We start from the raw sequence: 13,923 nt of genomic DNA on the forward strand, positions 1-13,923 counted from the left end.
TGGTTTACTCTTTGTTACAACATTATAGAATTCTGAATCAGAAATACTTATAAATTTTGACATGGTTGCCATCATTTTATGAGATTGGCTATAGAGGTTATCAGTATCTGTAGCTATAGTCTCCCTGATGGAAGTAATTTTATCGTTAAAAGTTTTGTGAATTCTTCATATTTTATGGCAGATGCTTGACCGTGGGTATTTTATGTTGGGGCAGGGTTCAACAGTCAGATTAAGTTGGGAATGGTATTCTTGAATCACCACTATTCTTTATAGTAACTTTGGAAAAATAGGCTCTTCTTGCAGAGTGTACAGTAGCATTAAAGGAGGCAAGTTTATGATTGAAAATATTACGGTGGACTTCTAGCCCAATTTTCCACCTCCTTCCTCGATTCCCCACTCTGACCTTTTACTTCTTCTCACCTGCCTATCACTTCCCCCTGGGTGCCCTCCTCCAACCCTTTCTCCTATGGTCCACTCTCCTTTCCTATTAGATTCCTTCTCTTCCGACCCTCAACGTTTCTCATCCACCTGGCTTCACCTCTCACCTTCCCGACAGCCCCCTTCCCCTCCCCCCACCTTTTTATTCTGACATCTTCCCCCTTCCTTCTCAGCCCTGAAGAAGTGCCTTGGCCTGAAACATCAACTGTTTATTCATTTCCATAGATGCTCCTGACCTGCTGAGTTCCTTCAGCATTTTGTGTGTGTTGTATTAAAATGGTGCTGGTTGCATCTTCTTTGTTGGAAAGGACAGGCTCCAGTATCTACACTAAGATACATGCGAAGTTAGAATTGGAAGGCCAATTCTTTTCAATCTTGTTTCCTCATGATCTTCTGCCTCCTTCTGTGGACTCGGCCCAGTAGAACTCATGGGTATCTTCACCTTCATGGAATCATGCATGTGGGCTAAATTTATCCTCCGCTCTGCGTGCAGGCCACACATACTCAGTGACTCTCCATTGAGAATGTACACATATTAGACCAGTATCTGAGTGGTTTGCTATGCAGCTGATCAAATTTCATCTTCTCAGTCTTGCTGCTTAACTGCAGACCCTTGGCAAGTAGGGGTTTTTGGTGACCCATCCGAAAAATGCTGTAAAGCTTAAGGTGAGGGACGAGGAGAATTTAGAGGGGTCCATGCTTACATTAACTACCGTGTCTAAAAATTAGATGTGATTGAGGATGAATAGGAAATGGAGTGTGGGAAGGAGGATATGTACAAACATATCATCATCTTCATTGTGCTGCCTCAGCTACCATTTGAGTATCGGCTGCTCCAGGAATAACCAGCATCCTGTCAATGGGGCAGTGACCTATTGGATCTGTCCATGGTGATCTGCGGCCATTGGCACCATCTGTTGGCCACCTCGTCCTGCAAGAATGAGGCACGGGCTTTAGTGGGTGTCTTCCAGTTAGCAGGTGGCTACTTGAAAGTTTGATGGGACTTGACCTTGTACTTGGGTTGAGACAGGCACAAATAAAGTAATGAGCTCTCAGGTTGGGTCATGTCTGACCAGGCAAGGTCTCCGTGACTGGCTATTTGGGTGGAGTGTATGCAAGCTGTATGAGCTGTATGATTGGGAAAGGATTATCTGGATAAATGTATTTATTTTGTTTGTTGTGTAGAGTATGATTTATATATCAAACTAATTAAGAACAGACTTAATTGAGTTCAAATTGGTCATGGGTGGATTGAGTTGCTTTTTCTGAGCTGATCACTCCTTCCAAATCATCTGGTTGACCTGTTTGCCGTAGAAATGTGCACAAACTGTCTGTAATGAGGCTTGTGGGAAAGGGGTGATGGGGTATTTAAGTTTGAGTCCTGATTAATAAAGATTGCAGATAATTGAGTTACAGAAGAGCGTGTGCGTCTAATGGTCCTATTGGTCAGAAGTGTTTCTACTGCTATAGCCAATGATCTTGAATATGTGTATAAGGCCACTAAGCTTCTTGTGGCACTATGGCCAGATCATTGGGGTTTGAATCCTTGTGGTCACTTCAGTGGCCAGTTGACACAGTGTTCATGGAGCTTCCTAGTGCTTTGGGTAGAGGTCCTCTCTCCTTCTCTCCTCCATGTTGATCAGATCCTCTAAAGCTGGACAGAAAACTAGAAAATCCCCTTGTGCTCATGTTCCTCGACAAAGCTGCCACTGTGTGTAATTTGACTCCTATCACCTCTTCCAGTCAAAGAGCACCTCCTTTTCAAACACTCCAGCTGTCTTTAATCATTGCTGGTTAGTTTAAATTGCTGTCTGTAATCGGGTTTATAGGGTTAAATCCAGTAATCATATGTTATCTGGAACCATGGTAGAAATGCTGCAGTGCAAAGGTAGTGACTCACCTGAATCTCATCAAACACAAGGTAATTATATATCACATTCACAGAACACATTTCCCCAAAATTGCTAACTTAGACCACATTAAATGTTATATCTTCCATTATGGCACCAATCAAACCTTTTTTTTGTCACCACACCCATTATCTATAGGCAATCTGTGATTACCTCAGAAAAATTCAGTTAAAATTGGCCAACTACTTTTTAAAACACTGATAACCTCTAATTCTCGTTATCCTTTTAAGTATTTGCTAATTTCACCCATATTTAGGTAGGGACAATATTTAGTCATTCAATATTTGAGGACATTAATTCATTATTTTATACTATTAATATATTATATAATACATTACAATTGAATACAGCATGCGGTCGCTACTTATTGTACATTTCATCTTAAATTATTTAGGTAAACAAAATGATAGCCGGTCTTGGATGCAATGTGACAGGCAGGTGATGCTGCTTCTAAAACTGTACATCGACAAATGTAGGTCAGTTTTTAGTTCTGTCTCTAATGACAAATGCAAGGGAAAAGATTAAACAAAGAAATATAACATCAATAAGAACTAAAAGTAAGGAAGTGCTAGAAACACAAAGCTGAACCATCGATACTAGAAAAGGAAAGCCATGGGATTATTGCTTTGGTTAGTGATATTGTGATTCCACATCAGGGGATATATCGAGTGATTGAGCAAAAACCTTGCCAATGGAGATTCATATGGGGGAGTGTGAGGTTATGCACTTCACTAAGAGGGATCGAAAGGCAGATTATTATCCAAATGGAGAGAGAATGCAAATGAGAGAACTTCAGAGGGATCTAATTTCATGAATCACAAAAAGTTAGCAGGAGGGTCTAGCATGGAGTTAAAAAGGCAAAATGGTGAAGGGGTTGGAGTTTAGGAATAGGGAGGTTTTGTTACACTTGTACAGGGAGCTGTTGAGACCGCAGCTGTATTACTGTGCACAGTTTTGGTCTCCTAACCAAAAAAGACATAGAAGAATAAAAGGCAGACCAAATAAGCTTTACCAGTCTAATTCATGGGATCAGAAAGTCATCCTATCAGTAGAAACTAGATAATTTGAGTCTATATTCCTTGGACCTTACAAGAATGACAGCAACCTTATTCAAACTTTTAAGAACCAAAGGGGGTTTGACAGAGTACATATTGAAGTGTTTTCATTAATGGGAGAGTCGTGAACAAGGGGACAGAACTACAAAATAAAGGGTTGTTTATTTAAAGCAGAGACATTTCTTCAGTCCAAGGGGAATGACTCTTTGGAATTCCCTGCACCTAATGATGATAATGGATAGATCTATCTATATCATTAGGTAGATGCAGAGAACTATTTCAAAGATCAAGGAAATGGGTGTTATGGGGAACTGGTGCAGAAGAAGAATTGAGGAATATAGATCAGTATGATCATAATACATGTCAGAGCAAGGTTGGGCTGGGGTGGGGAGCTGGTGGCCTCTTCCTGCTCTTGTTTTCTTGTGTTCATGTGTTTCCCTCTTGTGTTCTGCCATACAGTGACTACCTGAAGCTACATGTACAGATATTGGATGCTGCCTAGCTTGTCTTGTTTCTAGAATTACCTGTTTGATATGATAACTAAAATAAGTTACATAAGTCACAAAATAGATTTGCCACAATACCAAAAATCTAATGCTTCATTGGTCAACTAAGAGAACGAATATTGAACAAAATCTCACCACAAAGTACAGCAGAATTCCATAAAATAAAAATCTCCAGAAAAAGCAACGGCGAAGTGCATTCATTAGCTTGGGATTATTCTTTGATGTTGCTAACTCTCTGTCCCATTCCCTGAAAATGAACAAAAACAAGTCAATTAGTCACCTGTAAGTGTTCTTAAAGAAACAGTGGGGATCTCCAGAATACTTTATGCCACTTAGGCATAGTCAAGGAGATTTGGCAAAAAATAGCCAATTAGATTTTTTAAAAACTATTGCGGGAGAGGATAATGAAACTTTAACTTTAGTAAACATTATAACTGAATGAATGTTCACATTCTAACTGAGCCACATTTTTGGCAGGCTAAAACCCCTCAACCATACATCACACTGTAGGAGTTTAATTATTTAAAAGGTCATGTTCCATGCTTAGTTACAATACTGCTGAGAGGCTCAAGCACACCAGCACAAATAACAACCAAGTGAAAGTAGTTGGAATTTTCCCAGCCCTTTGGAAGGAGAAATTAGAGTAAACAAGACCTGAACCTAGATTCCCAGAAAATCTGCATTTGTTCACTGCACGAACATTGACTCCATTAAGGCAGGACCTGCTATTTAATATGAGAATTTATTAACATTATGAAATGGAAATTCCTTCCTTCCTCCCAAATGGAAATTAATAATATTACATTAGGCATCAGTGTACTTGGAATCATTGTAGAAGTAAATATTGGGAGGGAATTGTTGTGTGAAAGAAGTCATCGGGAAAAAGCACTGGTAGGTATGAAGTAGCCTCTTTACTCGATAAAACAAGTTACAGCAGGCAACATAGGGAGACCCTTTCAGTTGGAAAAAGTCTGGCTGGCCCAACACTACCTGGTATTTTATGTGTTAAACATCAAAGGACAATTACATATTTTTACAATACATCCACAATGCCTTCTTTGAAACAACACACAAACATCACACCTCCCAATTTGCACTCACACCATAGACATCTAAATAAGTTTTAATCTGATTGTTGGTCTGTGATTCAAGGCTTTTAGGAACATATTGTCCAGAGCTGCAATTTAAATTAAATCTACAATCTATATTTAGATTTGAAGATTGGTGCCTGAAGTCATTTGCTAGATGTGCCATCAGTTGCTCTAAAGGAATGCCTATGGGAAGATGATATGTTCATAATTTGTTCTTGTGACTATGGATGAATTTGCCCATCAAGGGGTTTTAACACATTTGACCTAACATTTCATTGGGTATAATTTAGTTTAAAACCACCCAGTTATAAATCACCATTAATATGCTGCAGATGTTTTAACACATGTTGTGTTATTATTATGCCATTTGCTACATTTCCTTTAAAGTATTTGGTCCCCCTTTAAGACAGTGCTTAGTATCTCAGGTATAGTAATGAAAAAAGCAGTTATTGTTTTACTGTGCTCTCAGCAGTGTGTCTGTATAATTATCACAGATACAAGGGTTTAATGATTGCAGTTTACATTGGTGATGAGCATGAAGGACCGGAGAATACACCTCTTGTAAGTTTAAACATGTTGTGTGTGTGAGTTTCACCCAAACTGCCATATGGTGTTGAATTCTGATATAGAATGTATGAGTTCTTGCATCTGAGTCAACCTGGCACATAACGCCAGTGTCAGAGATGTTATTCAGATCTCACACCAAGGCTAATTGACCTGAATATGTGCAAGTCACTCACCATCACAAGTATACATTTAAATAGCAGTAACACTCAATATGTTCAATGCGACAATTCTGCCTTTGCACTGTGTTAGGACAGCGATGGTCATATTGAATATCAGGATCTTCAATGTGCATTCCAAGCCATATTTAGTTCTGTGATTTTGAGAAAAGTGGTTTCATGCAGTTGAAGGTGTGCGACAGGATAAGAAACAAAAGCACTCTTGTTAAACAAAGGATGGTGAAGAATTAAAGAAAATTTATGAATTATTATCCCCTCCCAAAACAGCAACACATGGAAAATAAATACCAGAGCTGGATTTTTTTTTGGTCAAAACCACAATGCATATCATTAGCATCAGCAGGGTAAGAAAATCTCAAAACAGTGCTTTTATTATGAAGGTAGCCTGTCCCACACAAAGCCGTTTGATCCGTTGCAGGAAAGTACTGTAAGTCGTACGGGAAAATTAATCTTTTCTGCAAAAAAAATCTGTCATTTAGCAAATTTGGTGAATCAGAAATCTTCAAAGCATGTCATAAGCCAATGCAAAGATCAACAATGTCTACGATCCTAAGTACTGTACTCATTTGTAATTTACCAAACTACTCAGAGGATTTAGCCACTGGTAGAAGTGGACATTTACAACTTGTACAAGTGTCAAAGTGATAAGAACAATCATTCAACAATCTTTTTTTATTTGTTATTTACTCAGTAAAGAATTGACAGAGTATTTCCTTACATTAATACACACCTTTAACATTTCTGGGAATGTTTTTTTTATTGGAAATGACATTCAAATCCAAAAGTGTCAATGTAGTACTTTATGGAATTTCCAGTGACTATGATACCCTTTTTGAGCTTCAACACAGCAACTGCTATTGACATTGGAGTGACCACAACTGCAATGCCTACAAATGCTTCCTCTTCACCAGAAAAAGCCACAGGGCAGCATATAACTTACGTGAACATGAACACAATGTTGCTAACAATGAAAATAAGCAAAATCCAAACCACAACAAAGTCAAGTATTTTTCTTTTACTGTGTATAACAAAAAATCAGTAAAAAATATAGAAATATGTTAAAGAAACTGCATTCTGTCGCGCAATCACATGTACACTACAATATTTACACCATAACAAAGGATGACAGAAAAGGTGAGGTTCCCAGGAAGGAATCATAGATTAACAACAATATCAATAAATATGTAGTACATTAAGTGACCACAATGTCAAACCTAATAGAAGAGAAAGTAAATGCCAAAATTACTCAGAGTATCATGGGTTAATGTTAGAACTGATTCTGCATATGTACACTCTAGAGATCATTACCTCGTAGTTGTGAATGACCAGACCAGATTAACTTTGATTTAAATAGTCATTTCTACATTGTTAAAGATATCACCTCAAAGTTTGATTGTGTTTTACTGGTGTTTTGTGTTCTGCCTCAAACATGGCTGACAGACCACTGCTCAGCAGTAATAATGTCAGGAGGTTTGCTGGTCATTTCGGTTTTGCATATTGCAAAATCCCACCAGGTTGGCCATGTGCCATTTGTGAAGAAGGGAGATTTGTGAACAGTCAAATGAATTGTCTGAACTAATCACAATACAGAAAAATCACGGAAACAAGGATTTTGTCCACTTTGCAAAATCACACAGCAACTCTACTTCAAATGTGGCCAGCTCCATTCATTATTGTCCAACATGTAGTAAATAGAAAGAACATCATAAAGTATTTTCAATCGGGCTGATTCCATTGCTCTCTGGCAGAGGGAAGTCCATGGACTCAAGCTGCTCTGAAGGAAGAAACTCCTCTTCATGTCAGTTTCAGATGGGCAGTCACTAGATATTCCCACTAGGAGAAACATTCTCTTAGTATCCACCTTGTCAACTCCATTCACATTCTTATTTTTTAAATATTTTTTACTTATTGAGATACAGCACACAATAACTGCCCCCGGCACCCCTGACCCTTCAAGCCACATCACCCAGCAATCTCCCGATTTAATCCGAGCCTAATCACGGGACAATTTACAATGACCAATTAATCTACCAACCAGTACGTCTTTAGTCTACAGGAGGAACCCAGAGCACCCAGAGTGGTGCACTGGACAGGGTCAATCTGAAATCAGATTTGCAACCTGATCAGCCCTCATTCTTCTAAACTCCAATAAACATTGGCCCAAACTCACAAACTTTGTATTAGTCCTCTCAAACCAGTGAACATCTTCTGCACTAACTGCAACCTTCCTTAAGTCTAGGAAACAAAAAATGCAGTACAGTAAGTGTGGTCCCATCACAGCCTTAAAGTTACTTGAAATTTTTCCTATTTTTTTGTATCCTATGCGCCAGTACTAATCCTCATAGCACCCCATCAGTTGCCGACTGCCAATATGAAGACAATTTATTCCAAGTGTCTTCTTTCTGTTACTTAGCTACCCCCATCCATGCCCATGTATTTCCCCTATCCCAATCTGCTCATAACTATTGCAATAACTTTATGTACAACTTTATCAAATGCCTTCTGGAAATCCAAAGGCATCACATAGGTGCCAATTATCTTTTCTTCTTTTTCAATATTTTTATTGATTTCTATATAGAAGAATACAGAGTTCAAGAGAATACATATTATAAAACAAAAGACAGAATATAATAATACCAAATAAAGTATATTGAATCACATTAACGAACTCCTTACTCTATATTCATATGGATTAGATTGATTCGTATATTAGAATATAAACAATTTTATTTAAAAAAGATTATCTTTTAACTTAATCTTGTTTGTTATAGACTTAAAGGACTCCAGCAAATTTGCCCAATATAATTTCTCTTTTGTAGAATCGTGTTCAATCTGATCATCTCTCATTCTTCTGAACTCCAAAGAACATCAGCCTATCACGAGAGGCCAGATAAACTTGGATTGTTTTCTTTGGAGCATCAGAGGCAGAGGCAGCGGGGAGATGTGATAGATGTTTACAAGAGACGACAGGCATAGATAGAGTGGACAGAGTGTATTTGTTTCCGAGGGTTGAAAGCTCAAAAAGTTCAAAGAAAAATTTATTATCAGAGTACATACATTTTCTTTTTCCTATGGGCATACTTAGCAAATCTATAGAATAGTAACTGTAAACAGGATCGATGGACAACAAACTGTGCAAATGCAAATATAAATAAGTAGCAATAAATAACGAGTATGAAATAACAAGATAAAGATTCCTTAAAGTGAGACCATTGGTTGTGGAAACACCAGAAATAGAATGAATGTAGTTATCCCCTTTTGTTCAAGAGCCTGGTGGCTGAGGGGTAGTATCTGTTCTTGAACCTGGTGGTGTGAGTCCTGAGGCTCTTGTACCTTCTACCTGATGGCAGCAGGGAGAAAAGAGCATGGCCTGCGTGGTGAGGATCTTTGATGATGGATGCTGCTTTTCTACAGCAACATCTCATGTACATGTGCTCAGTGGTTGGGAGGGCTTTATCTGTGATGTACTAAGCCAAATCCACTACCCTTTGTGGGATTTTCTGCTCAAAGGCATTAGTGTTCCCATACCAGGCCATAATCCAGCCAGTCAGCACACTTTCCACCACACATCCATTGAAGTTTGCCACGGGTTTTTGTTGACATGCCAAATCTCCGCAGACCCCTGAGGAAGTAAAAGCACTGTTGTGCTTTCTTCATAATAATATTTATATGATGGGTCCAGGACAGGTCCTCTGAGATAGAGGTCCTCAGATATCCAGGAATTTAAAATTACCAACACTCTCCACCTCTGATCCTTCAATGAGTACTGGCTTATGGACCTCTGGTTTCCCTCTCCAGAAGTCTACAGTCAGTTCCTTGGTCTTATTGACAATGAGTGAGGTTTATATTATTACTGCACTCAGCCAAATTTTCAATCTCCCTCCTGTATGTTGATTCATCTTCCCTTTTGATACAGCCCACAACAATGGTGTCATCAGTAAACTTGCATATGGTGTTGGAGCTATACTTAGCCACATAGAGGAGGGAGGAGAAGATAGCGGTGCGACGCAGCTTGCAGTGACCACTCCGGTGGTGATGTCTGTTATCTGTCAAGTAGGGTGCCATGCACAATGCTGATTTGATGGAGACAGATGTGAGAGCATGGAGGAACATCTGGTGAAACTTCTGAAATGCCTGCTTCGCTGCCGCCACTGCTGTGTGGTCCAGAATCTCCAGAGTGGAAGGCCCCGAGTCCTCGGCTTTGTTTGTTGCTCGGCGGCCGGGGTGGGGTCGAAGCGCTCGGCAGAGGATGGTGCTCGGAGTTTGGTGTCAGAGGGCTGGTCAGAGGCTCGAAGTTTTCAGACGGACTCAGAGTCTGCTGCGGTCAGGTGCTTCCAATGGTGCTGCACCAGCAAGTTTGCGGCGCTGGAGGTTCATGGCAGGGAGAGTTTCTTCCTTCTACTGTCTGCGTGAGATGATGAGACTATCGGGACTTTGAGACTTTTTTTTACCGTGCCCATGGTCTGCTCTTTATCAAATTACAGTATTGCTTTGCACTGTTGTAACTATATGTTATAATTATGTGGTTTTGTCAGTTTTAGTCTTGGTTTGTCCTGTGTTTCTGTGATATCATTCTGGAGGAATGTTGTATCATTTTTTACTGCATGCATTTCTAATGACAATAAACAAGGACTGAGTGTCCTCATAATCTAATCTAATCTAGTCATAGGTGTAAAGCAAGTATAGCAGGGGGCTAAGCACACATCTCTGTGGTGCTCCTGTGCTGATGGAGATTGTGGAGGAACTGACTGGGGAATGCAAGTGAGAAAATCCAGGATCCAATTGCACAAGGGGGTATTAAGGCCCAGGTCTTGAAGTTTATGATTAGTTTTGAGGGAATTATGGTATTGAATGCTGAGCTGTAGTCGATAAAGAGCATCATCTATGCATCTATGCTGTCCACATGGACCAAGTTGGTGTGAAGAGCCAATGAGATGGCATCTGCTGTGGACCTGTTGCTTCGATAAGCAAATTGGGGGAAAATCCAAGTCGTCACTCAGACAGGAGCTGATATGCTTCAACACCAGCCTCTCAAAACACTTCATCACTGTGGATGTACCGTAAGTGCCACTGAGCAATATTCACTGAGGCAGGTTACCAAACTTGAAGCCTACTTGAAGCAGGTGGGTACCACACACTGCTGGAGTGAGAGGCTAAAGATATCCATGAACACACCAGCCAGCTGCTCAGCACAGGTCTTCACTACTCTGTCCGGACTGGATGCTTTCCTTGGATTCCTCTCTTGAAGGCAGACCACACATCATCTTCAGATACTGAGACCAAAGGATCATCAAGAGATATGGAGGCTGAGAAAGGCAGAAGGCATAGAGCTCATCTGGAAGCGAAGCTCTGCCATCTCCTATGTTGCAAGATTTTACTCTGTAGGAGGTTATGGCATTCAAACCCTGCCACAGCTGCAGAGTATCCCTCATTGATCCCATTCTAGCCTGGAATCTCTACTTTGCCCTTGAGATGGCTCCCCGGAGATCATACTCGTACCTCTAGTGCATTCTTGAATGCCTCTGACCTGGCTCTCAGCATTTCGTGGTACATCCAGGGCTTCTGATTGGGGTAAACCCTGAACAATTTTGCGGGTACACACATTCATCCACAACTGTTTTAATATTTTCTGTTATGACCCTGGTGTAGTCATTTAGGTCCTCAGATGAAGTCTTGATCACGGTCCAGTCCACTGACAAGGCAATCCTGTGACTGTTCCTCTGCCTCCCACAACCACCTGTTAGTTTTCTTGATCTCTGGAGCCTTCGTCTTTACACTCTGTCTGCACGCAGGTGGTAGGAGTACAGCCAAGTGGTCTGATTTGCCAAAACGCGGTCTCGGGAAGGAAAGATAAGCATTCCTTAGCATAGTGTAGCAGTGGGCTAGTGTGCTGGGACCTCTGATGCAACAGGTTACATGCTGATGATAATTGGGCAGGGTTTTCTTCAAACAGGCCTGGTTCAAGTGGCCGACTATAATTTCAAATGCGTCAGGATAGGCTGTTTCTTGCCTGCAGACAATATCGTGCACGCCGTTTCTTGCCTGCAGACAATATTGTGCAGAGTTGTGAGTGTTTGCTTATAATCGGCCACTGGGGTGGTATATAAACTGCAATCAGGATCACGGATGAGAACTCCTGAGGCAAATAGAATGGTCTACATTTAATCGTCAGGTGTTCAGGAAGTCAACATAATCCCAATGTCGGTAATGTCTAAAACCAGAGGGCATGCATTGAAGGTGAGAGGGGATAGGTTCAAGGGGATGTGAGGGGTAAGTTTTGTACCCAGAGAATGGTGGATGCCTGGAATGCACTGCCTGGTATAGGGGTAGAGGCTTTTAAGAGACATTTGGATAGGCACATGGATGTGAGGAAGATGGAGGGATATGGACATGGTATAGGTAGTAGGGACTAGTGTTGGGTGTTTTTAGTTGGTCTGGCACAACATTGTGGGCCGAATGGTCTGCTCCTGTGCTGTTGTGTTCTATGTTGACTCTGCCTGATTGTTTCAAAATTGACTATCATCACCTCCTTAATAACAGATTCTAGCTATTTCCCAATAGCAGATGCTCAGCCAACTATTCTATGTTTCTTATTTTGCACAGAGATATTTGCAATTTTCCAGTTCTTCGGACCCTTCGAGAATCTATTATCCACTATTTTTGAAGCCACTTGCTTTATGTTCTCAGTTTGCAGCTCATTAAGTCCAGAAGACTTTTCAGCCTTTAATCTGATGAGATTACCTCATGGTATTTTTCTAATGAGAGAAATGGGAAGGTTATATAATGTTATAAGAACCCAGTCTATGTAACAATTTCTGCATTGATTTATCTCTTCTTTGAGCAATACATCCATTAACTTTAGTCTATCAGTCTATGTTTCATATTTTGCTCAATCCATATTCTTCATTATCATTTTATGGCTAGTTATGTACAATGCTTAGGGTAAAACTTGTTTAAAGAAACCCAGTCCTTGTGTGCAATAAATTACTTTCAAACTTAGGCAAACATCAAAGATTTGGGATCCAGCTAAGTATTTGCTGGTTCATGTATTTAAGGCGGAGGTTGATAGGTTCTTGATTAATTCTGCTCCTGTGCCTTATGTACAGTAATATGGTATGTTATAATAGGATGCGCTGTGATTTTTATTTATTTGAAAAAAATCGAAAGTTCTGATGAAAGGTCTTCACCTGAAAGTTAACTCTGTTTCTCTTTCCACAGATATTGTCCTGGTGAGTGTTTTCTATTCCAATTGTCTGACTTAGATCTTAGTTTTATTAAGTATCAGTAATTTCATTGTAAGAGCAAATTAATTATACTTTAGAAAGCACTGCGTAAACATTTTTTTGTGTTTTGTGCTTTTGTGCTTTGTATTTGCATGGATCTTTGAAAGTATTTATCTAATCAATGACATTAAAGCTAAATATCAATGTATTTCCATTTGCAATGGGTCTTGAGGAAGTAAGATAATGCCAGGTTGATGAAGTGTTGAGTGTCAGTGATTGAGACTGAAAAGTCTATAATATTCTTCTAAAATTTCATTAGCCCAGACTAAATGTTAGTATTCAGCACTGGATATTTAATCATTGCTTTACATTTTCTGCATCTCAATTTCATGTGAGTGTATTTACAAAGATCTGTTCTTAAGAATTCTCAAAAGGTTCCAACCTGATGTTTTCTATTTTAGCCACCTTTAAGAGGAACTTGTTAACAAATTCCTTTTTGACAGTTACAAATATAATTAGCAGTTCATCCTCCTCTAAAACAAATTATAGTAAAATATCATTAAGTCATCAAATGAAATAATTTTTGAATGCTGCCTCCTAAGGAAAGCATATTGTATCTAATGAATTTTTGTCCAACTCAGTCACAGAATAGCTTACTGTCAAAATCCAAATATCTTTTCATTATTTCATATAAAATAATAAGCTACGAAGAAAAATCTCACAGCACCATCTTTACTTCTGATTTTATTGTTGTAGATCAAGGTATTTGACCTTAATGATAGCAGATATAATCAGACATCCCACCTCTCCCGGAAGTTCCGGGAGTCTCCTGCAAATTAATAGTGGCTCCCTGCTGCCTGCAAATTATATACAATGTCCCGGAAATTGATTTTTTTGAGAGCGAGCGTGAGAGAACGCGCAAGAGAGAATGAGCGCAAGAGCAAGAAAGCAAGCGTG

General features: G+C 39.6%; 1 protein-coding gene across 1 annotated transcript in view; it reads right to left on the reverse strand.

Moving 5' to 3' along the window:
* The window catches only part of cftr (CF transmembrane conductance regulator), a 152,430-nt gene that overhangs the window by 112,317 nt on the left and 26,190 nt on the right, over window positions 1-13,923 (reverse strand). The window contains exon 3 of the mRNA XM_063057835.1: window positions 4,045-4,156. Coding sequence (XP_062913905.1) covers window positions 4,045-4,156 — 112 coding nt within the window. The remainder of the gene's footprint in view (window positions 1-4,044; window positions 4,157-13,923) is intronic.

Source organism: Mobula hypostoma, chromosome 9, assembly GCF_963921235.1.
Source record: "Mobula hypostoma chromosome 9, sMobHyp1.1, whole genome shotgun sequence".
Classification (NCBI taxonomy): Eukaryota; Metazoa; Chordata; class Chondrichthyes; order Myliobatiformes; family Myliobatidae; genus Mobula; species Mobula hypostoma.